The sequence below is a fragment of the Astyanax mexicanus genome, chromosome 6 (genome assembly GCF_023375975.1).
Source record: "Astyanax mexicanus isolate ESR-SI-001 chromosome 6, AstMex3_surface, whole genome shotgun sequence".
NCBI classification, from domain to species: Eukaryota; Metazoa; Chordata; class Actinopteri; order Characiformes; family Acestrorhamphidae; genus Astyanax; species Astyanax mexicanus.
This window is the reverse complement of record NC_064413.1, coordinates 37,715,636-37,743,080: the sequence shown is the minus strand read 5'-3', so window position 1 is coordinate 37,743,080 and position 27,445 is coordinate 37,715,636. Positions and strand designations below refer to the sequence as shown.

General features: G+C 38.2%; 1 protein-coding gene across 1 annotated transcript; it reads left to right on the top strand.

Moving 5' to 3' along the window:
• The first annotated feature begins 8,060 nt into the window (after nucleotides 1-8,060).
• Nucleotides 8,061-26,756, top strand: pomgnt2 (protein O-linked mannose N-acetylglucosaminyltransferase 2 (beta 1,4-)). The gene is made up of 2 exons (XM_015606119.3): nucleotides 8,061-8,366; nucleotides 21,176-26,756. Exon 2 carries the CDS (start codon nucleotides 21,211-21,213, stop codon nucleotides 22,969-22,971), a length of 1,761 nt encoding a protein of 586 aa, XP_015461605.2. The 5' UTR covers nucleotides 8,061-8,366; nucleotides 21,176-21,210; the 3' UTR covers nucleotides 22,972-26,756.
• Nucleotides 26,757-27,445: the final 689 nt, after the last annotated feature.

Here is a 27,445-nt window from a genome sequence, read left to right as displayed (position 1 = left end):
TATTATGCTTTTTTTCTACTACTATTCCCCTGCTCACCTGAAAAGGCTTTACACCAGATGTTTGAACATTGCTTTGGAGATTTGATTGCTTTTCACTACAAGAACTATAGCGAGGTCAAGTACTGCTGGGTAAGTAGTTCAGAATCACAAACACTATTCCACTTTATCCTAAAAATATTATATGGCTCACCGTCACTCACATTAACACAGATTCACTGTTCCATATTACAGTGCTGGGACACTTTATACCCCCCTAAACCCTCTTGCACCTGACCAAGGTTTCCCAATTCCTATCATACTCATTATGTTTATTCAGTATTCAAGCAGACCTGATTGATCTCTATAATGCAACACTAAAAAGAATTAGCATTTTTCAATGACTGTAGCAGTCATTGGAATGTCTTGCTCCTGGGCCCCCCATACAGAAGTGTATATGGTGCTTTGAGACACATCCTTTTCTGGACAAGCTGAGAGAGAATCATTGCTGAAAGTAAAATAAGTATGTGGACTGAAATGTTAATGTTTTATTACAAGTTTTTACACAAATATGACTTGGGTTTTGAAGCGTTGCAGAGTTCTCACAGGGGTTTTCCTGCCAACTACAACACACAGTTATCCTGAAGTAGCAATAACAGAGATGCCAATCTCTCTATTACAAGTCAGTTAAGCATCCCAGTGATTAAAAAGCTGTTACTTTAAGATAAAACCACAGAGTTTATATGTGTAAACCCAGCCTGTTTTGAACTGGGTGTTTTTTTTTAAATTGGGTGTTTTTGAGACCCAGTTAATTTAGTCTTACATCTTACTGCAACTCTCATCCACAAATAATAAGTTATGGTTAAATCATATTAAACTGCTTCTTAAGGGACTTCAGTGACATAATTGCTGCAAGTTACAACATAGATTATTTACATGTTATATTTAAGGAACTATAATGAACACAGATAAGGAGAAATGATAAATATGAATTAAGAATGCATATTTTTGGTATAATAAATTACAAACAAATAGACTAAAAAAATATATGTTAATGGGATATGCCCCTTTAACATACTGTGCAAATAATGGTGTGCTTCATTGTACTAAAAAATGGAGAATGACTGCCATCTAGTGATAACTTGCAAATGTCTCCTTAATACATAATCCTTAATGCACAACCATCTTAAACAATAAGGCTTGATGAAATTACTGATTGTAATGATATGTGATTGTTACATCATTGGCTTTTAAAATGAAAAATAGGTACTAAAGTATTTCACAAAAAATAATTTAGAATAACTTCTAGTTCAGAATGCCCCTTTTGTAAAATGCTATTAGGCAAGCTGATGTTAGTTGATGTTAACAACTAATATTTAATTGTTGAAAACATAAAGAGTAATAATACAAGATTTAGCACTTAAAAGAGTACAGTTCTTCTACATTCATATCTCAGATCTATGAGAAAAACCATCCTAAATATAAAGGATCAGTGAACAACTTTAAGAAATGTTTTTAAACATCAGGACTTATATATAAGTATAGTTTAATATAATATTTATATTAAAAAAATATCTTCATGGTCTTTAAACTCAGTGTATATGCACTTGTCAACCACCACTTAAACTACTGACAGATGAAATGATTTACATCGTCTCATTACAGTGCCACCTGTCAAATCCTGGGACACACTGACATGCCAAATATTATGGAACATGAGAATAGCGTCATGTTTGGGGCCTCTTGCTCTAAATGTGGATGTAATTTCTGATAGAGTCACTTGTCTGCTCACACATATTTCTAGCAAGACACAACTGGTGATGATCATTACAACCCACTGCACTGTCCACTGTGGGTAGTAATTCTTTCTATGATGTGTTTCCAGCACACGTATCACACTGTAGATTGAGGAATGTTAAATGCTCCTACAACTTAAGAAATAAAATCTGACACCCATTATCAACCACAATTGTTCTAGTATTGGAAATGAAATGGCCAAACCTAAGCATCTGACTGACTTTGACAAGGGCAAAATGTCAAATTGTGGAGGCTAGATGACTGTGTCAGAGCAACTCTAACACAGCAAGTCCTGAGGGTGTTCCTGGTATGCTGTGGTGAGTACCTACCAGTTGCAGTTAGCATGGTCACGTGTACCCAATTAATTTTGCAACTTAATGCACTTTATAACAGATTGTAGAGTTTGCTCCAAGTAGAGTTGTAGAGTTTGCTCCAAGAAGAAAATTCATGGAGCAACAGTTCTGAGGAAAGATATGCTTTGTTGACTAGAGAGGTCAACAGAGAAAGGCCAGACTGGTTGAATCTGACAGAAAAGATCTGGAAACTCAGACAGCACTCAGCTGTGGTGAGCACAAAAGCTTCTCAGAATGAACAACAGGTCAAACCCTGATGTGAATAACCAACAACAGCAGAAGACCATGTTGAGTTCAGAACAGAAAGAAAAGAAATCTGGGCTGTAAAAAGGTTGGGTGTTTGATTTCTCTTAAGGCACACATATGGTAGGGTTAATTTTTTGTACATGCATGAATCTATAGGCGCAGACTGTTGCTGACTATGTGTGTTCCTTTTTGGCCACGATATTATCTTCTAATGGGCACCTAATATGTGATAATGCATCATGTCTCAAAGGCTACGTTCACATTACCAGGCTGAACTGACTTAAATCAGATTTTTTGCATGGCTGTGTAAACGTGCCAAATCAGATTTTTTTCAAATCAGATCTGAGCCAATTCCACTGGTGGTCCTAAATCAGATATGTATCCGATCCATGGACATGCGACATGAATGTGAACGGTCAAATCGGACTTTGTGTGTCTTTTATCTTTTGCGAATGTGCTACATGCTTCTCTCTCGTACCCACACATCTCTTAGTGCAGCTGTGCAGCTATAGCTGCAAAAACAGCAAAAGCAAACCACCTGGTCTTCTTTCACCTCCTCGAACTTAGCATGTACTTCAGACAAGCTGTATGTAGATGCTCTACATATGAGCTGCTAACGCATCCATTTCACGCTAAAAGCTACAAGTCGTCTCTCAAATATGACATTTATTGTTGTTGGTGAAGAAATTGACGTCTATACACGTATCAATGTGTGCATGTGAGACGTTTCAGGGACAGATTCATTCACATTACACACAGATACAGCTCACTTAGATTTGTGAATGTGAACTGTCAAATGCGATCTGAGCAAAAAATCTGATTTAAGCAATGTGGTAATGTGAATGTAGACAATGTCACCTCAAACTGGTTTCATGATCATGACAGTGGGTATGGTGTTCTTTAATGACTTTCTGGTCTAAATCAGTTAGAATCCTTTTGGGACGAGGTAGAACCTAAAAAATATGCAAGAAGTTCGTAATTATTTTATTATAAATCAGGAATGGTTCCAACATCTTGTAGAATCCATGGCTTAAAGCAAAATAAGACCCATGTATTAGTACAGTGTATCAAACAAAGTAATAAAATACACATATGCACGCACTCATACAACAGAACAGTCATGTTAAAACTCCTAAATCACTTTGTACCGTGTAGTGGGTATACATATTTGCAGAAAAACTAAATTAAAAATCCCTGCACAAGCTATTTAAATAGTACCATTAATCATGATTGAATTATAAAACAGTAAGTGCATGTTTTTATGCAGCTTTCCTAAAATCAGACACACTCATGAATCAGTTCGACAGGTAGAGCCTTGCATGAGGAGCAGGATACAGCTGTAGCAAATATTTTATAGAGGTTTGTGGTTGTGTGGAGATGTGTGGGTTGGCTGGCATGAACTACTGGCTTATCTGGCAACCTTATTATCCACCGACTCAACACCAACAGCAAAACCTAGCACATGTGTATAAATGTGTGTGTTTGAGATGCATTGGCTTTGTATGTTTGCACAAATACAAAAATGTAACATATGTTTAAAAATATCACAAAAATATGAAAAATGTGCAATGCTATACAGGTTCAGAAAGATTTCAGTATCAGGAGATGGTTCAGCAGCAGCAGCAGCAGAGCTAGATATAATGTATGTGCATAACAATGAATAGTTAAAGTGCATGTGCACAATTAGCTGTGTGAACTGGAGTGCTGCATGCAGCATTATGTGCATTTATCCAGTGCAAGAAGCAGATAGAATCATTCTAATTAAATGTAAAAAATTAAGAGTTGTTTGCTGTTCATTATGGATGTGCATTCAGAAATATGAGCCTCTATATCACTTACCATCCAAACAGCACAGTGAGTTTAAGTGCTGGTAAAGCATTCAGTTGTCAATTATCAGTATATTGTATGGCTGAATTATTTACTAAAATACCTTAAGTGCTATTTAATAAATCCCCATATGAAGTGTGTTTTTTTCAGCAATGTTTAGTAATAGCAAATTACTGCTTTGCTACTTACCCTATTTTCTTTTAGTGTATTATACCTTTCTGCTTTTGAATAGATAAATAGTAAAAACACTAGATAAGTTGATTTGTTTTGTGTACTATAATTTATGAATGATGCCAGTAGCTATTAGCTCATACACCTGCAGAGTGGCAGAAATTTTAGTTACTTTAATAATACATTAATGAAGTTACACTTATATAGTATCTTTTAAGAATTTCAAGGACACATTACAATCTACACTCTACAAAACCACGCTCACGCATCACATTCAGCCAACACATGCTGGTAGAAGCAGCAGCCAATTACACACCACATACTCTCAACTGAAAATGACCACCCGTCAGGAGGACTACATTGCGCACTATAGACACAGAATGCGGGTAATTTTGAGTAACCAATTGAAGGACAGTTTAGATTAGGCAATGTCTGGGAAGTTTAGAATAATCAATTCACATGATCTCCATGTTCTTGAACTGTGGGAGAAAACTTGAGTCCCCAGAGGAAACCCATGTAGACACAGAAAGGACATGGAAACACCACTAGGACTTGAACTCAAGACCTGAGCACTGAGAGATAAAGATGCGCCCAATATTTAAAGTTTAAATAACACTAATAACTCTAACACAATAACTCTAAAATTCATTGTTTCCTACACTCTACAAATGTTTTGTTTTTATTTATGTTGTAGATTAACCGTATTAGTTCCATAAAGAAGACATTTGTAAGTGATGTAAAGGTTATTTACCAATTTACAAGTTCTTCATGCTCATACATCTTTTTTTGGTGACACATTGGTTTGGTGATTAGCATTTTTGCCTCTCAGGATTGTGGTCGTTGGAGCAAGTCCCACTCTGGGTGGAGTTTTTATTTCCTCCCATGTCTGCATGTCTTTCCTTTGGAAACCTTGGTTTCCTACTACAGTTCAAAAACACAGAGATCAGGCGTTTTGGTTATATACAATTCTGGTCCTGGTGAGTGAATTTGTGTTTGTCTGTATACCCAGGTATGAATTGACAACAAAGATTATGGATATGTTTAAATTTGGATGCTGCATCTTGGTGGTGTGTGCTGTTGAAGTTCTCAGTGTAAAGGATTGTACGATGCAAGGGCAGGTGTGACTGCAGGTTTTCATACTGATTAACCAGCAGCACACCTGATTATACCAGTTTTATTAACTGGCCAGTCTTTAAATCTCTAATGAGGCTTTAATATATAGGACTAAACAATCATGTGTGGAGTGTTAATTGTGCATCCTTGGATCTTACAAAAGCACTATATGTGTTAGTTTCTCAGACAGGGATTAAGCCTAGTTGTAGACTATATTTTTTTCAATGGAAAATCTCCTTTTAAAATGCAATGTAGTTCCAACCTTGCTTTATACCTGTTTGGGTATGGCTGAATCAATCAAGCCACACAAACATGAATCTGGAAAGAAAGTGCTATTTTGGCACCAGTGTTGAAAGTAAAGTACATGTGTGAGCACAACACAGCAGCAGTCCACAACACGGGGGTGCAGGTTGACTGACTACACACTCCAGTCAGAAAATCCATGAAAAACATACATTCCACCTTCACAGAGCCCTTCTAGCCCTGACATGACTCTGACAACTCCCTGTCAAACAGCCATCCAGGCCTGAAAATGGGAGAGGACCAACAACACTGAAGCTGTTTTAAAGTAAATAAAAGCAAGTATTATATTTTAATATTTTATTTTAATGAGTTTTTTTGTAGCTTTGGTTGGGTAAAATATTTACAGTACAAACTTTGCATAACTATGAGACGAAAGCATTAGTAAACTCAGGAGGATGAATAATCAACCTCCCCACCTCAACCCCACATTGCTTCAGAGAGTCCGATTCTACTATTAACTGGATGTAATGAAGCTGCCTCATCATTGAGCGAATCAAACAACGAAAGACCGGGCTGCTTATGTTCTCCCTTTCACTTAGTGAACTTTTGACCACGTTCTGTAATAAAAACATAACACAATACATTTAACACAGTACTTTTATATTCTTAATCAGTACATTTAGAATAAAATCTTTGCAATACCTAAGTACAAAATGTAGAATACTTCAGTACTTCTACTTAAGTGTAGTGCCTAAACAACACTTTAAGTCACTTTTTTGATAGACCTTCTTGGTTTGGCTTTTGCTTAAGTCTGGGACTCTAGTACTTTATACTAGTGTGGAAGGGACCAGGAGGAGTTAAACATAGGACCTGTCTGGGTTGTACACTATGCGTGGGCCTATGTGGGATTACAGGAGAAATCTGATGTGAAGTGGACATGTGGGGTAGTGAAACATGATAAGGAGTGTGAACAATTGTCAAATAGCCAACCTCCATTTGTGCCAGCATTCTGAAATACAGAGCTTTTAGCCAATGCTCCCAAAAGAAATGGCTATTTTTACACCATTAACAGCTTAGTGTAGCTCGCTACCTTCAGTGAATGAATTCCGAGAGCCCTGACGTTTAAAATAAGGCACTGAGAAATTTGAAAGTGTACAGGTAGTTTATTAATAAAATTTCTGTTTATACACATAGAAAATGAAATAGTGATTTCTTTGCATGTGCAATGCTGTGTTCCTATCACTAGCGTTGCAATCCTGTTAGGATGAACAATGATGTGCTATTTGACGAAAGTTTGTGCTATTTATCATGTTTCACAGCACAAGTCCATTTCACACCAGATTTCTCCTATAAGGTGGGTTCTAATTAAGCCTATTTGGGAAGCCCATTTAGGTGACATTAACAACACATGCACAAACCCATCTAGGTCACATTCAACACATGTGAGCCCCACATGAGCACGCTGGCAGGTATATACAGTAATGCTAAAAACTTTAGAGGACGTAAAATGACATAAGTGTAGGCAAATAAATAAATATATTACTAAATGAATACACATAAATAATTGTATAAATTGTTTATTTATGTATGTATTTATTTATTTATTTATTTATTCATTCATTCATTCATTTATGTATTTCTACATTTTTTATTCATATATTCCTGCATTTATTAATTTATTTATTTTAACATTTATTTATTTCAACATTTTTACATTTATTTATTTCCGCATTTCTTTATGTATTTAGTTATTTATTCTTCATTTATACATTTCTGTATTTCTGCATTCGTGTGTTAATTATGTATGTAATTCCTGTCATCGCTCTAAAGCAGGATTGGTCAACTGGTGAATCAGACAGAACAAACCGGTTTCTAACCAATATAAAAAGCCGGGATGGCTCCCCCACGCGGAGTCAATGTGGAAATAAATAAATAAATAAATACATGAGGAAATGTGAAAATAAATAAATGTAGAAATATTGAAATAAATAAATAAATGTAAAAATGCATAAATAAATAAATAAACTGCTCCAAAGGAAAGTTCATGCATGGAAAAATGGAAATAGATTCCTCATATGCTTTTAAGTGTGTACTTTTTCATGACAAAATGTATTTGTTAATTAATTTATTTATCTATTCAATTATTTGTGCATTTATTTATTTATTCATTCATTTATATGTGCATTTATTTATTTATACATGTCATGTTTCGTCCTCCATAGAAAACGGGTGTAGTAGGTAGTAGAAGTACGTAATGCTACAGAGAGAAGGCAGGGGGAAAGAGCACGACGAGATATCGCGAGATTCTGGCGCGAGATCGGTGTGTGTTGTGGGTGGAGTCTCCTGGTTCAGACAGCTGGAGTGGCTCAGGGCTCAGAGATTCACAACGCAGGAACAGCGTTTATCTCTTCAGCAGCCTCTCTCAGTGTGTGCGGGGTTTTACTGCAGGTCTAGCGGAGTGTGTGAAGCTGAAAGCGGGACGCGGGGCTGGTGTGCAGCTCCTCGGCTGCTGTGGTTCACTCAGACGGGAGAGAGAGAGACACCGAGAGGACCGTGCTGAGCTCTCTCTCTCTCTCTCTCTCAGCCTTAGCCGCAGTCACTTACAGCCTCATTCTTCCTCACACTTTCACCTACAGCCCGGTGAGTACACCTTTTACTGAACGTTTACTCTCACTCACACTGATTTAAGTGTTTCTCTCTGTGAACACGTGTGTGAGTAAAGTTTTCTGTAGAGGTAAAGAGGGTACAGGTACAGGTATGTTAGTAGCTAGGTAAAGGTTCTACATAGTGCATCTCCTGTTCTGGATCAGACTGTTGTAACTACGAGTCAGAAAGGTGCTTGTAGTAAGTGTTTAATGAGTGTAAAATAATAAAAAACTAATTTAGTCAAGTCATTTTTTTGTACCGCACAACATATATTAATATGATTTTAAACAAACCCTATGCAAAGATATAAAGATAGCAGACGTAACCCTCTATAGCATAGTCTTGCTCACAAGCAACAAACCAAGTTCTTGGTTATTACACCTTTCCATAACATACAATTATACCATTACCTTATTATTTATGCGTGTGTGTGCCTAATACAATGACATGTGCACGTGGGTTGTAAATAAAAATATGTATATGTGCAAGAATATGTAAAGAAGTACATTTAAATGTTTATATTCTCACTTTATTCTTGCATTCTTTTTGTAAACTTAAAAAACAGTGTTTTTAATTTATTTGTTTTCTTTGGCAGTTAGACCACTTTTGTTCCATTAATCAGAATGAAGCAGTGGTTCTCTACCCTGCATTTTTGTGGGTGCTACCTTGCTCTAAATCTCCCTATTCAAATAATCAGCTTGTTATCTAAAGTCACATTCTACAATTAAGTTTGCCATACCCACCCAAGACTCCCAAGCTTCCAAAACGTTAGAAAAATATAATTTATGGCATAAAAGGTTAAGCTACCCATTAACAGTCACACATGCCTGTTTAAAAAATCCAAAATTATCAACAACTCTGCAAAATATCCTTATATTTAGAAATCCTGCATTTTACTTCATGGAGTGATTAAAGCATAACACATATCTTCAATAGACATATTCCACAGTTGCACCCTGGTATTACCTTCATAGCTGTCCCATATTTATACCATTTACCAGCTAAAACCTCTACTAAGCTTAAAATCAAGATGACCGGAAATATATTTTAGGTTACCCTCTGATTTTATTAACATGTCCTGTCTCTAAAAAAACCTCTTAAAATATAAAAAACTATACCAATACCAAACACAAATAACACTGTCAAAATAACAATGGTTTATCCGTCACTCCGTTAATTATAGATGCAGTTATGCACAGATAATGATGCTGATTAAAGGAAAAACAAATATCAGTCAATATATTGATTTACAGCTGAATGCCAAACATCTTCATAGAGCATAACGTCGATAAGGTTAGTGATTTATCACAGGTCTGTTATTGGTAAAAAAGATAATGCTATAGATAAGTATATGAGAAATAGTGCTGGACGATATGGCCAAAATTTATATCACGATATATTCCATAATTTCGGTCGATAGATATAATTTCGATATCGACATAAATATTTTGAAGGCCTAAGAAAAACTTAAGTCTTTAAAGCCTCCTTTCACAAAAACTATATAATACTTTAGAAATAAAAAATGGTCAAAATAAACCAATGATCACTTTTAATCACTTATAGCAAAATAAAAACATGACATCTCTGTCAAACACAAGCCTATAACCTATATACAGTACAAGCCAAAGGTTTGGACACACCTTCTTATTCAATGCGTCATGAAATGAAAGAGTCATTAAAATAAAGAAAACGCATTGAATAAGAAGGTATGTCCAAACTTTTGGCCTGTACTGTACATATTACCAATATAAATAACTTTACATTTACAACAGAGGCAAAGCTTCTTATTCTTCCGTAAACAAATTTAACAGATCAAAACAAAAGTGCTTCAACCAGGATAAGGAAAAAAAGCCTTTATATACATAAAAGGAACATGATATCACAGTCAAATAAGCAAACCTGTAGGCTTTTATAACTATAAATAACTTAGATATAACATAAACTACAAAAGTGTTTCAGCCAGAATAAAGAAATTTAGGAGATTCTAAAAGGAGATTTTAGATGCTGACCGGAGCGCGGCCGAGTTTCAGCGCGAGAGATTTTCAGCGCGAGAGATTTTAGATGCTGACCGGAGCGCGGCCGAGTTTCAGCGTGAGAGATTTCAGTGCAAGTTTCAGCGCGAGAGGTTTTAGATGCTGACCGGAGCGCGGCCGAGTTTCAGCGCGAGAGATTTTAGATACTGACCGGACCGCGGCCGAGCTTCAGCGCGAGAGATTTCAGCGCGAGAGGTTTTAGATGCTGACCGGAGCGCGGCCGAGTTTCAGCGCGAGAGATTTTAGATGCTGACCGGAGCGCGGCCGAGTTTCAGCGCGAGAGATTTTATATGCTGACCGGACCGCGGCCGAGCTTCAGCGCGAGAGATTTCAGCGCGAGTTTCAGCGCGAGAGGTTTTAGATGCTGACCGGAGCGCGGCCGAGTTTCAGCGCGAGAGATTTTAGATGCTGACCGGAGCGCGGCCGAGTTTCAGCGCGAGAGATTTTAGATGCTGACCGGAGCGCGGCCGAGCTTCAGCGCGAGAGATTTCAGCGCGAGAGGTTTTAGATGCTGACCGGAGCGCGGCCGAGCTTCAGCGCGAGAGATTTCAGCGCGAGTTTCAGCGCGAGAGGTTTTAGATGCTGACCGGACCGCGGCCGAGCTTCAGCGCGAGAGATTTCAGCGCGAGTTTCAGCGCGAGAGGTTTTAGATGCTGACCGGAGCGCGGCCGAGTTTCAGCGCGAGAGATTTTAGATGCTGACCGGAGCGCGGCCGAGTTTCAGCGCGAGAGATTTTAGATGCTGACCGGAGCGCGGCCGAGCTTCAGCGCGAGAGATTTCAGCGCGAGTTTCAGCGCGAGAGGTTTTAGATGCTGACCGGAGCGCGGCCGAGCTTCAGCGCGAGAGATTTCAGCGCGAGTTTCAGCGCGAGAGGTTTTAGATGCTGACCGGAGCGCGGCCGAGTTTCAGCGCGAGAGATTTTCAGCGCGAGAGGTTTTAGATGCTGACCGGAGCGCGGCCGAGTTTCAGCGCGAGAGATTTTCAGCGCGAGAGGTTTTAGATGCTGACCGGAGCGCGGCCGAGCTTCAGCGCGAGAGATTTCAGCGCGAGAGATTTCAGCGCGAGTTTCAGCGCGAGAGGTTTTAGATGCTGACCGGAGCGCGGCCGAGTTTCAGCGCGAGAGATTTTCAGCGCGAGAGGTTTTAGATGCTGACCGGAGCGCGGCCGAGTTTCAGCGCGAGAGGTTTTAGATGCTGACAGGAGCGCGGCCGAGTTTCAGCGCGAGAGATTTTAGATGCTGACCGGACCGCGGCCGAGCTTCAGCGCGAGAGGTTTTAGATGCTGACCGGAGCGCTGACCGGAGCGCGGCCGAGTTTCAGCGCGAGAGATTTTAGATGCTGACCGGAGCGCGGCCGAGCTTCAGCGCGAGAGATTTTCAGCGCGAGAGATTTTAGGGGCCGAACGGAGCGCAGCTGAGCCGTGTTTCTGTAAATAATACATATCGATATGACACAAAAATGATATCACCGTTATTGAAACATTTCTTATCGCGATAAATACCGTTATCGAATTATTGTCCAGGCCTAATGAGAAATTATTAAATGGAGAAATGGGACACATGCATAAGGTATTTTAATGCATAAGTTTTAAGTTTATTAACTTACAATAAATAGCACTATTGGAAGTCAGTTAAAATATCTTGTACAATGTCAAAGTCAAAAAAAAAAAAACATTTTTGCAAATTATTGCAAAAAGAAAATTACATAGTTTTCAACTGCTATTACATTTCTATGAGAGGTACATACATTCTGCAAAATGTTGTTTATTTTACTCCAATATTTGATACACAGATTTTTATTGATATTATGACATGATCTCTGAGTTCTGGTGACATTTTATTGTATAGTTTAATTTCGCAATTTATATAACAGAAATAAAATATATGTTGCCATTTCAGGTTTATCCAGTATCATGCAGACCTATTTCTCAAGTAATTTTGGAGCATTTGTATTGGTCCATTCCAATGTATTTTATTTATACATTTTTGTTCATTTCATACATTTAAACATCACATTAATAAGTGTGAAAAAAGGCCAGATATTGAGATGCAATTTTATTTGAGTGTCAGCAGTAAAATACAACAACTGTCAGTAATCTACAGCACATACCACTTTTACATATGTCCAGCAGAGTGAAGTCAAAGCACAGGCAAAAAAAAAAAAAAAAAAAAAAGCACAGGCAAAGAAAGATTTGTAAGGAAATCAGGTGCATTGAGTGAACTGTCAGTAAAACTTGGGGAAATTGGATTTTTCCTTTAGTGTGCCCAGGAAGATCGTATCTGCCAGAGCACTAAAGGCTACAGCAGTCAAACTGACTAGACTTGGCAGAAATATCAGCTTCTTAAAATCACAGTTTATATTTGGCCTTACCTTTCAAGACAGCAGTGATTGTAACATACCTTAGGACGTTTGGGTAACATACTAAACACTCTTTAAGGGGAATATTTACTCAATATGTTCTATAAAATATTGATATTTTATCATTTAGTTACTTTTGTAAAATGTTTCTGGTGTAGATGTTTCTGGTACAAGTTGATATAGATTCAATATGTACTCTAAAGTTGTTTGTGCAGATCTGTGCTCCTTCCTGTTTTGCGTGTAGCCACATTTGGTATTCATACAGTATTACAGTATTGGTGTGTTATAATTTTTGCTCTCCTGCACCTCAGTGCTGCAGTTTTATGCAGGGTCCATTCCTCAGGAGGCTTAGTGACATTGTTTCTTGTAACCCCTGCTGGAAGACTGCCTTAGCCCCATTCCTCATCCATCTCTGGGGAAGCAAAGGGTGCTGAGGCAGTCTGACTCTTTCTTAGCCTGCAGCCACCAACTGGAACGCTGCCTGTAAGCCCTCAGAAAGTGATATTGGTGACCCCTAATAAATTTAGATGACACCTTTCTTATGCTGCTGTGGTCTAGTTACAAAGCATATGGAAGGTAAAGGATAAAAATGTAAAACCTGAAATTATGAAATTATTTTGTACGAGCTTAATATTGTCAGTTAACTTTCTGTTATAAAGCAGTTAAAAAGTGCTTTAATTCTTGTGTGATATACTGTGGCTTTTTGGTGGTCTCAGTGTGGCTTTAATTTAATGTAGTACTGTCAAAATGCTTTGTGGTGCTTTGAAGGAACTGAACAAAAAATGTATACACTTTGGGAAGTACTGTAATTATACTGTGATGTTTAACACTATTTTTAATGTTGTTTCTTTACAACACAAGCTTTTTAGCTAATTTTAATGATGAAATAAACTGGGTGAAGAGTAGAAGTAGACGTAGAGCAAAAATAGCCTAAATCATTACAAACGTAATATATGCCACCTTTTTTAAGGTATTTTAAAGTAATATTTTTGAATTTTGCATAATGCCAATGTTTGAGTAAAATTGCCATTTAAATATAATTTGCTACTATGCTGATTTCTTGTCCTTGTCCTTGTGAACACCCTGTCACCCGTCACACATTTTGGCATTGTTCTGCTTTGACTCTCTCACATCTCAAAACAGGCCTAATTAGATAATTAGTTCAGGTACAGGTCTTGCTGGGAGCAGGAAAACACCACAATATGAAATAGCAGAGGTTACTCCAGGACTAGGGCTGATGGCCACCACAGTCCTTCCCTGATGTAGATTTATGTAAATGCTGTGGCACTTGTGTGACCACTTGAATACTTTCTGTAATTATTGATTCATTTTCAGCTCTATTCACTAAGTAAACCAACCCGAACCAACACGTCATGATTGGGGCGCAGATGAACACTGGCATGTCCAGATGAGAAGAAAATGTGAAGGAGAAGAAAATAAAGCAGTGGTGAAAGTGGGAGATAATGTGTGCTCTCAACCTATGAACTGTTTGTCGATTGGGTTGGGGGTGGTTGGGGGAATTGGTCTGGAACTGAGCAGGGGGATCTCCTTGGTTATCCCTAGGGAACAAATCAGGGACGAGAGGCAGCGAAAGACTGAGAGCAGTGTCTTTCCAGGAGCCTGATTAAAATGCATTGGAAGCACTAGGCTGCCTTCCCCCATCATTGTGGTGCTTATCATCCACATAGCAAACAACACCGCTGTATAGCACAGAGCCAGGGGAGCCTGTCAGCCAGGCCAATCGCACACTCGCACACAAACACACACCTGGAGCTTTTAATTCCCCCGCTACGCTGATGTCATCCCTTTCTTTAACTCTCCATTCATACGGACTAAACGAAGGAGAGCGTTTCAAGGGCATGTCCTCTTCTTTCTATAGGAGCTCTGCAAAAGCACAGAGAACTCTGTCTGAATGACTCCGCTAGAGCCAGGTCTCCTGGCACAAACTCCTCAAAGAGTCTTTAGAGTCTTTAACAAATTAGTGCAAATTTACTCGCCTCAATGTCTATTTAATGTGTGTGCCTGTCTCAGTGCTGGGAATAGATATTAAAGCCTTTTCTCTTGGATAGAAGCTTGACTAAATCTATATATTTAAGCTTTGAAGTATCTGAAGGTATACATTGATCAGTCCTAACATTAAAACTTGTGAAGTAAAGTGAGGAACATTTGATTTTTGTTACAGTGGCACCAGTCAAGGGATGATGTATAACAGGCAGCTAGTGAGCAGTGTGTTCAAAGCAGGAAAATGGTCTGATTTGCTTAATTTCAGAATAAGCTTAATTATTTAATTAGTTTTTCAGGTGTTGCTGGGAGCAGGGAAAACAACACGTTTTGTAAAACTAGGGCTGTTGGCCACCAATAAGGTGTGACCATTTAAATACCTATTTTTTTCCTTGTGTTACGATCTCAATGACTTTGAAAAGACCCAGTTCTATTTGCACTGACAACTAGGTCAGAGCATCTACAAAGGTAACTTGGAGCATTTTTCTTTTTACACAAAGAAAAATCTAATTGCATCAAAAATGCATTACAATGAGTTGCACGAACAGTAGTAAATACAGGAAAAAGGTTCTGTGATCTGCACAAGTGCATAATTTTGTGATTTAACATGGAGCAACAGCAGAGATTGTATAAGTCGGGCTCGATAATTTCTGCAATGGGGAGACCACAGACCGAATCACAGAATAAAATAAGGATTCAGATATAAACGTACAAATTGGAACATATTACAAATCTGCTATCTGAAAACTGTAAATTTGTACATTTCTGTACCACAAATTCCAAAATGTTTCTGTTTTTTTGTGCACTTACCTGCCATATAGCTGATGTGCGATTGTCTGAAAGACTAGCTCCAAAGCATTGAAAAACAAAAACAAAAAACCAGATTCTTGACTGCAAAGTTCAGGGTACATCAATATCTTTGTGGTATATTTGAGTATATCTATTATATATATATTTATATTTTTTTAAGGAAGAACAGCATATTGTTGTGGGTGTTCAGGGGTGGATTTACTCAACTTCATGTTGAATGGTACCCACTTAAGCTTACTGTGTGCTACTTATGTTCCCTTGTGGAGAAACTATAGTAAAAGTTGCCATTTGCTATTGTGTGTGTATTTCTGTTTATTCTATTAAAAAAAATAATAATAATAAACAACTGTAGTAATTCTCTGGGCCCTATACAACTTTAACCTGCACATGCAGAACCTTTTAGCTCAGACCTTAAGAGTACATCTGATGGTTGAATCTTAGTAAGGTCAGATCTTGTTCTCACCAAAACAAACCACTCCAAAATTTGTTTGTAACCGAACCAAGCTGACCTGCTGTCAAGACTCTCAATGCAGTTGTTTTGCTGCATACACGAGTGAACTGTATTCACACCTGGCCAAAAAGTGTAAAAATAAACCAGAGTCTGATCTGATTTAACCAGAATAAAAGGGCATCTGTGAAAACACCCTACGAAAAGACAACTGGTGAACCTGGGACCGGGTCATGGGCACCCAATCTTCATTGATTTAATGAGGGAAGTGGAGGCTAGTCTGTGTTGCTTATAGAACAGCTACTGAAGCACAAACTGCTGAAACGTGTTGTTAATGCTGGCTGTCTTTTGTGACTTAAAAGTCAATGCCTTGTTCTGTCTACACACTGTTAGCCTGTGTGGCTAATATGTCTATTCTATGGTAATGCTGTTGATTTTATTTAGTATAACATTGCTTTTGAGTAATCTGAAAAAACAGTAGTGTTTACATTTTACCCATACATGCCTATAATAAACATTCCAGCATCATAGGCATCTCATTTCTTTCTACAACAAGCAGAACATATCTCCTGGTGCACCTAGTCCAACACAAACTGAAATAGGCCAGAGCAGTCACCACCTCTCTTACGATGCCCCAGAGAGATTCTGACCAGCAGAAAGGTAATGAAAGGTGTAAAACTGCACAAAGTAAACCATTTGTGAGTATTTCAACATTTCAAATGATTTTCTCCTCAATCCCGAGCTCGTGCAGCAATTTTACATTCTGTCAGATGCCTTTAGCTCAGTAACACTTCTAGTTTTACTCAGTGCGCATGTTAAATTGGATGTGATCGGAGCAGTGTGTAGGCATCAGCACAGGGCAATATTAGCACCTGCTTATAGGCTGTGTCTATACACGTTGGTGTACCTGTTAAAAATAAAAAAAGACTTTAGTTTTAGATGAGCTACTTCTAGTAATGAGAAGAATATTCAAAAACAGAACATCAAAATGCTGTACTAATGTGCCAAAAGTCAGGGGACAGAAACTAATATTTGTTAAATTGTATTCCATAATTTTTTTTGTACCTAGTACTATGAAACCTTTTTGCAGCTTGTCTGTTCACACAGATTATTCTAACCAGATGACGATGGTTATGATCATTACCACCCACTGCACTGTCCACTCTGCGTGGTAATGCCTTATATGGCATTTGATTCTGTGGTTTAAGGAATGTAAACTTTTTGTACTTTGTAAACTTTTTGCTTCAGAATGGAATGGCTCATTTATCTGCCACCCTATTATTAAAACTGCAATCTTTTTTTTTTTTAATTGCTTTGCCATAAGCACACACTGAAAAGTGTTTAACCACACTCACAAGATAGCACCTCACAATGTATACTTGTAACTTTTGGCATGTCTGTGTAATTGCTCCAAATTTATAGTAGGCTTGTGACAGCCATTTTTCAGAGTATTTTTGTTTGTTTGTTTTATGTATGTATGTGCATAATATTTTAGATATGTTTACCCTTTTTATAAGTTGATTAAATCAGTAAAAGATGTTTTAAATATTCAGTAATGGAACAGAGTGGGCAGGCTGGCTCTGATACACTGTGGGTGGATAAATCCCAAGAGACACACACTGAATATTGTGGGAGTGGGGTGTAAATATTGCTTTAGACAAAAATAGCTTAAATGAGAGACTGAATCTCAGCTGGAGCCTGTGACTAATGCATTTTCTTTAAATCATTCTGGCCCACTTCTGCTGTTTTAATGTGTTGGTTTTATTAGGAGTTGCCATTTCATATAAGAACACTATAATCCTGTAGGAAATTCGGTTGCATAGTTATAAATAATGCCATTTTAAGATTACTGACCTTGTCAGAGATACACTGTTAATAAAAAAAAGCTAAAAAAAGATCCACCTATTGTATTATTCGAACAAGGACATCAGGAAGCAAAATTCCCAGGCTTGTCCTTGTGCCTCTGGGAACAAGTCTTTAATGTCACAGGATTGTGCATTTGGTCTGACTTGAGATTTATTTATCCACAAAGTCTTTTGCTCCAAAGCAAGAACCACCAACCTTAAACAAACGTGTTAGCTTGAGACAGTGCCACCAAGGCATTGTTAGCAAATTTCACTACACAGCTGACATTTTTCAGGGGGTTCATTACTTGGCACTGACCGCGCATGCATCCCCCCTGGATTTCCCTGTTCGGTGAAGGGGATTAAAGCACGTGGCTGGCTGTGCTGCTGCTGTCCTTGTCCTGGCTGACTGGAGGGTAGTACAGCCCGACTCTCAACAACATCTGACACTCTGCAGATACAAATGACATTGAGGGATTTGCCCTTTGCATCGCTTGATGAAATTAGCATTTCTTGTGAAAGAGCTGGCCAAGTATGGTCCATTTCTTTCAGATCTTGTAAATGAATGTGTAAATGAGATGTTAGTGTTTGCTAGTGAAATGGCAGTTAGATTTACAGTTTAATTCTAAGCAATTTAGCACTCATACAGAGCTGTAGTGTCAGCTGTTAAAAGCTTTTTGTATCTAGTCTGTACAGCAGGAAATGAGTTCATGCAGGTGGATCCAATAACAGAAAAAGCAGCAAAAGACTGTCACTTTTAACATCCATCAGAATGTTTTCTTTCTATCATGCCTGACAGCTTAAAGTGACAGTTCTCTGGAGAGGTGGAGTATGGAATTATTATAGAAAGTAGCAATGGCCAGTTCAGTCCATTTCTCCATTTCTTTCCTCCTCTTCATCACAGATGATTATCCATAATTCCATATACAAGTCCATCACAAAGTGCCCATCTCAGTCACACCGCACCCGTCCAAGACTCACCTTGTAAAATAAAAAAGACTCACCTTGTTTAAATATGTCCATTGCCCATTTGTAAATAGTACTGTTAACATCTGTATATTTCATTATATTATAATCATTATTTTATAATTAAACCATGTATTTTTATGGTGCATGGTGTTAAGTTATTGTGTATATATTCTGTATTATTATTTTTGAATATTGTGATTTTGACCTGCACCTGATTTTGACCTGTACACTTGAATTAATGTACTGTGACAGTAAACTTGATTTAACTTGACTTGCTACACCAGGACACGTCTGTTCAAATGCGGTCACACCAAATTAATAAACATGGGGTTCCAAGCAATGTCAAAGGGCCTTTAAAATACATAAATAAATAAATTAGGTGTTATGGCCTTAAATGATCTGAAAGAAATCACATTTCTGTGGTGATATACACTTGTAATAAGAAGCCCCACAGACTTGTCATGGAATGACAGTAGTGGGCTTTAAGTTTCTTTATGAGGAAGAATAAGTGTAAAACATACAACCTTATTAGGAAGAAAAACAACAGCTATAAAATGTGTAGTACACTTAAATATGTATACTGTATACATGTACAGTTATTATACCCAAGAAAAAACATTTGAAATGGTTGAAAGCTTGAAATTCCCATGATATTTATGAAAAAACTGTAATCTGTATTCATACAGTGCGTTCTTTCTGTAGTGTAGTACATTTTGAGCTCTGTGCTCCAAACAGAGAGGAGGTGAGGAGTGAGTTTTCTTTTTTCCCTCTGACTTATTTCTTCCAGAAGGCTCTAGACTGTTGGACTGTGAAGATTCACAAACTGGAAGATTATAGTCTTGGCCCATAGGGCAACTCTGTTCTCTCAAAGAAGGCAGTTACTTTCCTGGTGCACCAGAGGCAGCTGAGGACATTCAGTGATGCACTTTTGGGCTAACATTGTTAGTGTGTGTCTGTGTGTGTGTCTGTGTGTGTGTCTGTGTGTGTGTCTGTGTGTGTGTCTGTGTGTCTGTGTGTGTGTGTGTGTGTGTGTGTCTTGTTGCTGGTTATGTTCCGTGGCTCGGGTGGCTATTTGAGAATGGCAGTAGCTCAGAAAATCAGATGCTGAGATGAGAGGTTAAGCCAGCGGTCCTTCTTTTCCGTAACCCAGTACCGAGAGGAAAGAGATACGATAGAGTGAAAATGGAGTCCAGCCTCTGAGGCAGAGCGCTTTCTGCCTGCTAAGACCTGTAGGGGTGATGTGTTCTGCTCCTTGAGCAAAATCACTGCCTAAAATGTCAGATGTTTCTGTTGATGTGTTTTCTTCTCGCATTGTTTGTGCCGTTGTTTTATTTAGCTTTATAATCTTTCTAGTAATTCTCTATATATAACTAGGGGTGGAAATAAATATTGGTATTGTATTATTTATTTTGGCAATCGCTTTATATCAGGGGTATCAAACTCATTTTCACTGAGGGCCACACTGGCATAATGGCTGTCCTCATAGATCCAGATGTAACTTATAAATGTAACAAAATGTAAACAAAATGTAATATAAAATGAATCTAACTACTCCTTAATCTTAAATAACTCAATGTATTACTTATTCAATTAAAACGTTACAGTTGCATGGAAAAAATGTTTGCTTGTTGTTCTAACATAAATCCTTTAAATTTGTCATGTTATGAAATCCACAAACTCACAATCAAACTATTCAAGTGAATAAAAATTAACATCAAACACAAGTTATGATATTAACTTTGATCAAACGTATGACATACTGAAAAGAGGCTTAATTAGTATAACATCAAAAACTGTGAGCTACAAAGAACGTGTGACAGATTAATGAGATGCTTTGATTACAATAAGCATTTGTCTGCAAAATTACGACAGAGTTTCCACATTAATGACTACACTGCCGTGTAGTGGCGCAGTCGACGTGCATTGTGGGAAATGTAGTTTTTGGCCAAAGCACGCTACTGACCTATCTATTTTTAGACATTAAGATGTTTCAAGCTCTCGCGGGCCACATAAAAGGACGTGGCGGGCCACATTTGGTCCACGGGCCTTGAGTTTGACATGTATGATCTATATGATTGCATTATCTAATTGCGTAAAAGGTAAACGTTTCATTCATTCAAATTGTATTGGTTATTTTTTGTTTTTATTGTTACATTTTTATTTGATTTAAACAACTGCAATATATTTCCTTGCTTACAGTATATTTCATTGTAACTCCTCTATCATGATACCTAGCATGACACCAGGTTCTAGCTGATATTCAGCCCTATGAATTACTGTTGTAGTTGTTGTTGTTAATATGTTAATTAACTGATCCATTTTTTTTTTCTCATTGTTCCAGGTGGAGCATGATCGTGGTGCCAGTACTCTGCAGCAATGCGTGGTCTAGGCTGTAGAATCAACTTGCCGGCTGTGCTGAACGGCCTGCTGGTGTCCGTGGTGGCAGCGCTTTTATGGAAGTACGTTCGACTAAGCGAGCACATGACTCAGCTGGAGGAGGAGCTCCAGCTTACACGGCAGTCCCAGGAACTATCGCAGGTACGCATAGATTACCATGCCGCCCTGCTGGCACTGCAAGAGCAGGGAACCAGAATGGTCTGCACGGGAAAGATGCACACTGACCGCATTTGCCGTTTTGACTATCTCTGCTACTGTACCGAGGCTGAGGAGTTCATCTTCTTTCACAGCAATGCCTCCGTTATGCTCCCCAATTTGGGCCCTCGTCGCTTCCAGCCAGCCCTGCTAGACTTGTCCTCCGTTGAGGATCATAACACTCAGTATTTTAATTTCTTAGAATTGCCAGCAGCTGCGCTGAAGTACATGCCGAAACCTGTATTTGTGCCAGACGTCACCCTCATCCTCAATCGCTTCAATCCTGATAATCTGATGCACATATTTCACGATGATCTCCTACCTATATTCTACACCATGCGGCAGTACTCGGACTTGGATGATGAAGCCAGGCTCGTCTTCATGGAAGGCTGGGGAGAGGGGGCCCATTTTGACCTGTACCGTTTGCTTAGCAGCAAGCAACCCTTGCTTAAAGACCACTTACGGAACTTTGGCAAGCTCATGTGCTTCACCAAATCTTACGTAGGCTTGTCGAAGATGACCACGTGGTATCAGTATGGATTTGTACAGCCTCAAGGTCCCAAGGCCAACATTCTGGTGTCGGGAAACGAGATCCGTCAGTTTGCCTCGTTCATGATGGACAGACTGAATATCACAAAAGAGCAGACGTCTGAGGACGATGATTATATTGTGGTTTTTAGTCGTGCGTCTAACAGACTCATACTCAATGAAGCCGAGTTGATTCTAGCTTTGGCTCAGGAGTTCAAGATGAGGACAGTCACTGTGTCCTTAGACGAGCAGCCATTCGATAGCATAGTCCGGGTCATCAGTGGGGCATCCATGTTGGTCAGCATGCACGGAGCCCAGCTGATCACCTCCATGTTTCTTCCGCGAGGAGCTGCTGTGATCGAACTCTTCCCGTATGCAGTCAACCCAGAACAGTACACTCCGTACAAAACCCTGGCCTCTTTACCAGGCATGGATCTCCAGTATATATCATGGAGAAACAACATTGAGGAGAATTCCGTGACTTATCCTGACCGCCCTTGGGATCAGGGAGGCATCACACACTTGGAGAAAGAGGAGCAGGAGCGTATCCTCACTAGCAAGGAGGTACAAAGGCACCTCTGCTGCCGCAACCCTGAGTGGCTTTTCCGGATTTATCAAGACACCATTGTGGACGTTCCGTCCTTTTTGGAAGTCCTTAAAGAAGGTCTAAAAGTTAAGCCTAATCTGAAAAAGTCTAAGCCTGCCAGCACAGTACATCCCGGTCGAGTCCGAGAACCCAAGTGTCAGACATCGGTTCAAGCTACCAATGAAGCGAAGCTTGCTGTGTCCTGGCAGATCCCTTGGAACCTTAAGTACCTGAAGGTGAGGGAGGTCAAATATGAAGTGTGGATCCAGGAGCAAGGGGAAAACACATACATGCCTTACATTCTCCCTCATCAAAACTACACCTTCTCAGAGAACATTAAACCCTTTACCACATATCTAGTATGGGTGCGTTGCATCTTTAACAAGAACCTTTTGGGGCCTTTTGCAGATGTTCTTATATGTAAAACTTGACTCTGTAAAACAGCTCACAATTGCTAAAATATGCTGAAAATGCAGAAAACCAAGTGCTGAAGTAAAGTTGGACACTTGACTGGAAGAAGAATCACTTTTCATGCAGTCTGTTTAAATCCTGTGGAGCATGTAGACAGTGAGTGAGTGAGTTAAAAAAAAAAAAGTGCATTTGTGCCGAGAAGGCCTGAAGATAATACTGAATACTGAACTGCCAAACCTGACTCTCTCGGAAGACTTCTCTAGTTTTGTCATGAGAATATAGTTCTACAAGAGACACATTTTCAATTCAGATTTTATTTATAAGAAATGAGTAATGTGTAAGGTAATTTATTTTTATTTATTAGTAAAAAAAAATCCTGTCTGCTATTGTTGAGATTAGTGTACATGTTGGATGTGTGTGTGTGAGAGTGTGTGTAAGAGTGTGTTCTTATCTGATTGTACTGATGGTAGATACTTCAAGGTTTCATACTTTTTTGGCTGGAGTAATTTTGTTCAATTTTACACTTCTGAGTTTTCTGTGACGTTTTGTGACGTTGCCCTCTTGAACAAATGTTTTTTGCATAGTCTTCAAAAATGCCTTTTCAGATTGGATAGCTTAATATTTAATAGTAGATACAGCACATTTGCATACACCCAAAATTAGTACAAAAAAACCCAAAGTGGACTTAAAAATGTGTATGTCTCCTGTTCGTCCTTTTTAGTGTAGGTGGTAGCTTGTACTGGTACTTGAATTGACTTTCTTTTTTTTATATACAAAAAGCATTTATTTCATGCTCACCTACTTTGATATTGAAACTTGTTGCCAATAGGAGAGCTTTGAAATTCTGTACATTAACCATGATATTGCACAGTCAGGTGCTGTAACTAAATAGTGCACAGATTCAATACTGTAGTTTGGCTTGCTAAATTTAAGAGTTGCATGTGAACTGTAATAGAATTGGTAATAGGTCATTGTTCACTCACAGTGTCTTACACATGAACATTATTTAATACATTACAAGCATTTTGACCACCTCACACCATGACACGCCGTAGTTCATCATCAGAACTTAAGGGCTTTCTCTTTTCTCTTATTCTTACAGTGTTTATGTACATGTGAGCTTTCTTAATTTAAAGGGAAAAACAAAAAACAGAATTATTTTAGCTGTTTTTACCAATTCATTTCAAGATATCACCTTGTGACAGAATTGCTTGTGCAGTTTCCACATCATTGACGCATTGACGCTTTTAACTATTAAAGAGCCCATGTTATTAAAAAAAAAAAATGAATTTAATGTAGTATGTAAACATTTCAGGTACTTTAAGAGATTTTCCAATAAATTTAACTTGCTCTTCACTCCCCAATCTCTGTATGGAAATGAAGCTGCAAAACAAAAAATGTTTTTATGATGTATTAAAACACATCTTCATCTATCCACCCACTTATTCTAATGGGTTTTATCACTATCCATGTACAAGGAATGTCTCAATCTGTACTATATATCTCAATTAGATTGAATACAGGGGAATTAATCAGAGGTTATTTAGGTAATTCAGTCCTAAAGGCTCACCCAGTTTATTTATATAAATGTTGAATTTTTAGTTCATGTATTCAACGATAACCTCAAGAAAATAATTAGGACACAAGAAAAATTTAGGATGTAATGGTGCTGGGCAATATGACCTCAGATCAATACCAAGATTAATTGAAAACATTGTATATTAAACATTGTATATTATGAGTTTTCCAGACAGGTATTAAGACGTCGTAGACTATGTTTTCCTTTCAGTAGTAAATTGTCATTTAAAAAGCTGTATAGTCTAAAACTAAGCATATGGGTAGTCCATGTCTGGGGAAATGCCTCTATAATTTATTAGGATTAGCCAGCGATTATTTTAATGAATGGCACTGCATTTTTCTTTGGAACAAACTGCTCGAGTTGCCTCGAGTTTGTTCTGCTGCATGTTGTTTCCATGCTGCAGACTGGGCAGGGTGGAGTCATGTGACTATGTTTCATAGCAGATTTTTTTTTTTTTAAAGAGGACAATGCATCAACATTCTCAGTGTGGAACTTAAACACAGATTTTATTAGGAAGTTTTAACATAATTAAAAATAATAATAATTGGCATGTGCAAGATTACATCAGTTAGAGTTTCTAATTGTCAGTTTCAGTCAATTTTTTTAATTAATTGTTCAGCTCAAAGATGAGATAATGAAGCAAACCCAATGTATAAACAACACACATTTCAACACACTTTAATAACCTGTTCTGCAGTTATGGATATGAAGTATCTGAAAAAGGCAAGTGCTTGTTTAGATTAAATTTAGATGAGACCCCAGCTGTGCTGTCTCCTGCCATAGCCAGTTTCTTGATTGACAAAATCTTCTGCTAATTACATACATGTGCAAGCTGAGGATAGTTAATCTTATGATCTAAAATAGATGTAAGGTCTACTGTCTGTAATCAGAGAAGGAGGATATGTAATTCAATAGCACTAAACTAACCAATGCTTGACTCCGAGAAGAACTGAGGTAATTCCTGTTTTCAGGGCAGAGATGTTTTGATGATAAAGCATACTAACTGTGAGAAGGAGTAAGTAGAGGAAATGAATGTGCTACAGTTGTGGGCAGAAGTTTTACCATTGGACAAAACAAGAATCACACTTGAGTCACGCTTTGACTAAACACTGTACCCACCAACACCTTCTGGCAGTATCTTTCTTCATGTGATGCTACCACCACCATGCTTAACGCTTAACAGTTGGTACATTGTTCTTGTGGCTGATTGTTTCACTTTTACTTCTCAAAGCATTTCTAGTCATTGTGGCCAATTTTTTTTTTTCCTAAAACTTTATACTTTTTTAAACGTCAGTGCTTAAACATCACTGCTTAAAGATCATTGATCAACTGGAAATGTCTATACATACTGTGTAATATGTTCTGTTTAATTGGTTTAAAAATCACTGCATTAAATATGGGATAGTGTTTAAATGGTGCTTTTTACCGATCTGTCACTACTGATGTATTTTGTTTGGGACTGTCTTTTAGTACATGGTGATGCTTAACTGTTCCACCAGCTGACAGATAATGGAATGCCTAGGACTGTAGTAAATCCTAATCATTAAAAGCAACAAGTTAAACTTTTCACACTGTTGAATTCATGATTTAAGTGAGAGTATGAATATTTTAGACCTTGCGTGTATAATTTTGCCTCTGTGTTGATTTCTAACAACACCCCACCCTACACTTCCAAAATTAAAAGTTTAAAGAAATCATTGAAAGTCTAATTGTTACCACGCTTATTATGTCCACAGTGAATATATGTAAACCTCCGACTGCAACTATTTATTAGCACTGTATGTTTGCCACTTTGAGATTCACCATGCCAGGAATTGTCATTTTAGTATATTTTACGTCCTATATCACGTGGAATAAAGTAATGTTGTATTTATATATTTTTTTCACCGTTTAAAATAACTGTGCATATTGTTTTTTCCCTTTATAATGTGAAAGCTAGGGGGTTTGTAATATCTCAGTTCTTGGTTCAGTTTATTGTTTGGCCCTTTGTGTTTGGAAACCACCTCTCTTTTATTGAGTAATTTCTGTACTAGCCTGAAGCTCTACTGATTCGTTTACTATATGCAGAAGGTTAACATATCATTGGGGGGGAGGGGGACTGTTTTGCCGAAGCACTGAAGCATGATTTTAAAAGATGGTAGAGTGGGCATGACTTAACTCTAAAAGTGTTTGGAAGTTTGAACCCTGAGGAGATGTGATTAGAACAATAAAATGTTTTGTTTTCTACCCCGTCTCTGCTTATTCTTGCCTGTTATTAAATTCTATTTTTAGTTAAAAGAGACTTGTTTGGAAGCTGAAGCTGCAGGTCTAAAGCCGCTCTCTTGGGTGGATGCTCCGTCTTTATCTTCTTACATCCTGCACTCTTCTCTGTGTGCTATTTTCTCCTGGCTTACAATAGAAGATCTGATTTCACAATGATGCTTCCCAAATGAATTTGGCTCAGGCAGTCATAAATCAGTGGCTGCCTACCAAACTGAGCTCAGTTTCTGAAATATGTTGCAGCTCAGAAGGCATATTTAAAATTATGTAACGTTGGTTCTAGCATTTGTCATAATTAGATTGAAAATGTTAATTAAATGAGAGTTTAATGACCTTTAAAATGATCATTAGCAGGTGATAATTTAGTTTCCAGGGGCACGGTTAGACACAATTTGATTTCAGTTTTGACAGCTTGTAGTTATGAGTAGTGTCCTTTTCCGGCTGTTTATTGTTACTCTACTTTTTAATGGAATTATCCCTCAAAAAGGTGCTGTAATAAGATCTGGTTTTCCAGGTTTTTTTTATGTTTTATCCTCCAAATTTTCTGCAGAACATTGATTTTCATGAGCAGCGGTAAGAACCTTGCTCCTGGAGATCCCCATCCTATGGGATTTTGCTTTGTACCACAATTGATCAGCAATCCACTTAGATCTCCA

Bases quoted from the DNA above. Each gene is read 5' to 3' on its own strand.
- pomgnt2 (XM_015606119.3), top strand. From the start codon at position 21,211: ATGCGTGGTCTAGGCTGTAGAATCAACTTGCCGGCTGTGCTGAACGGC.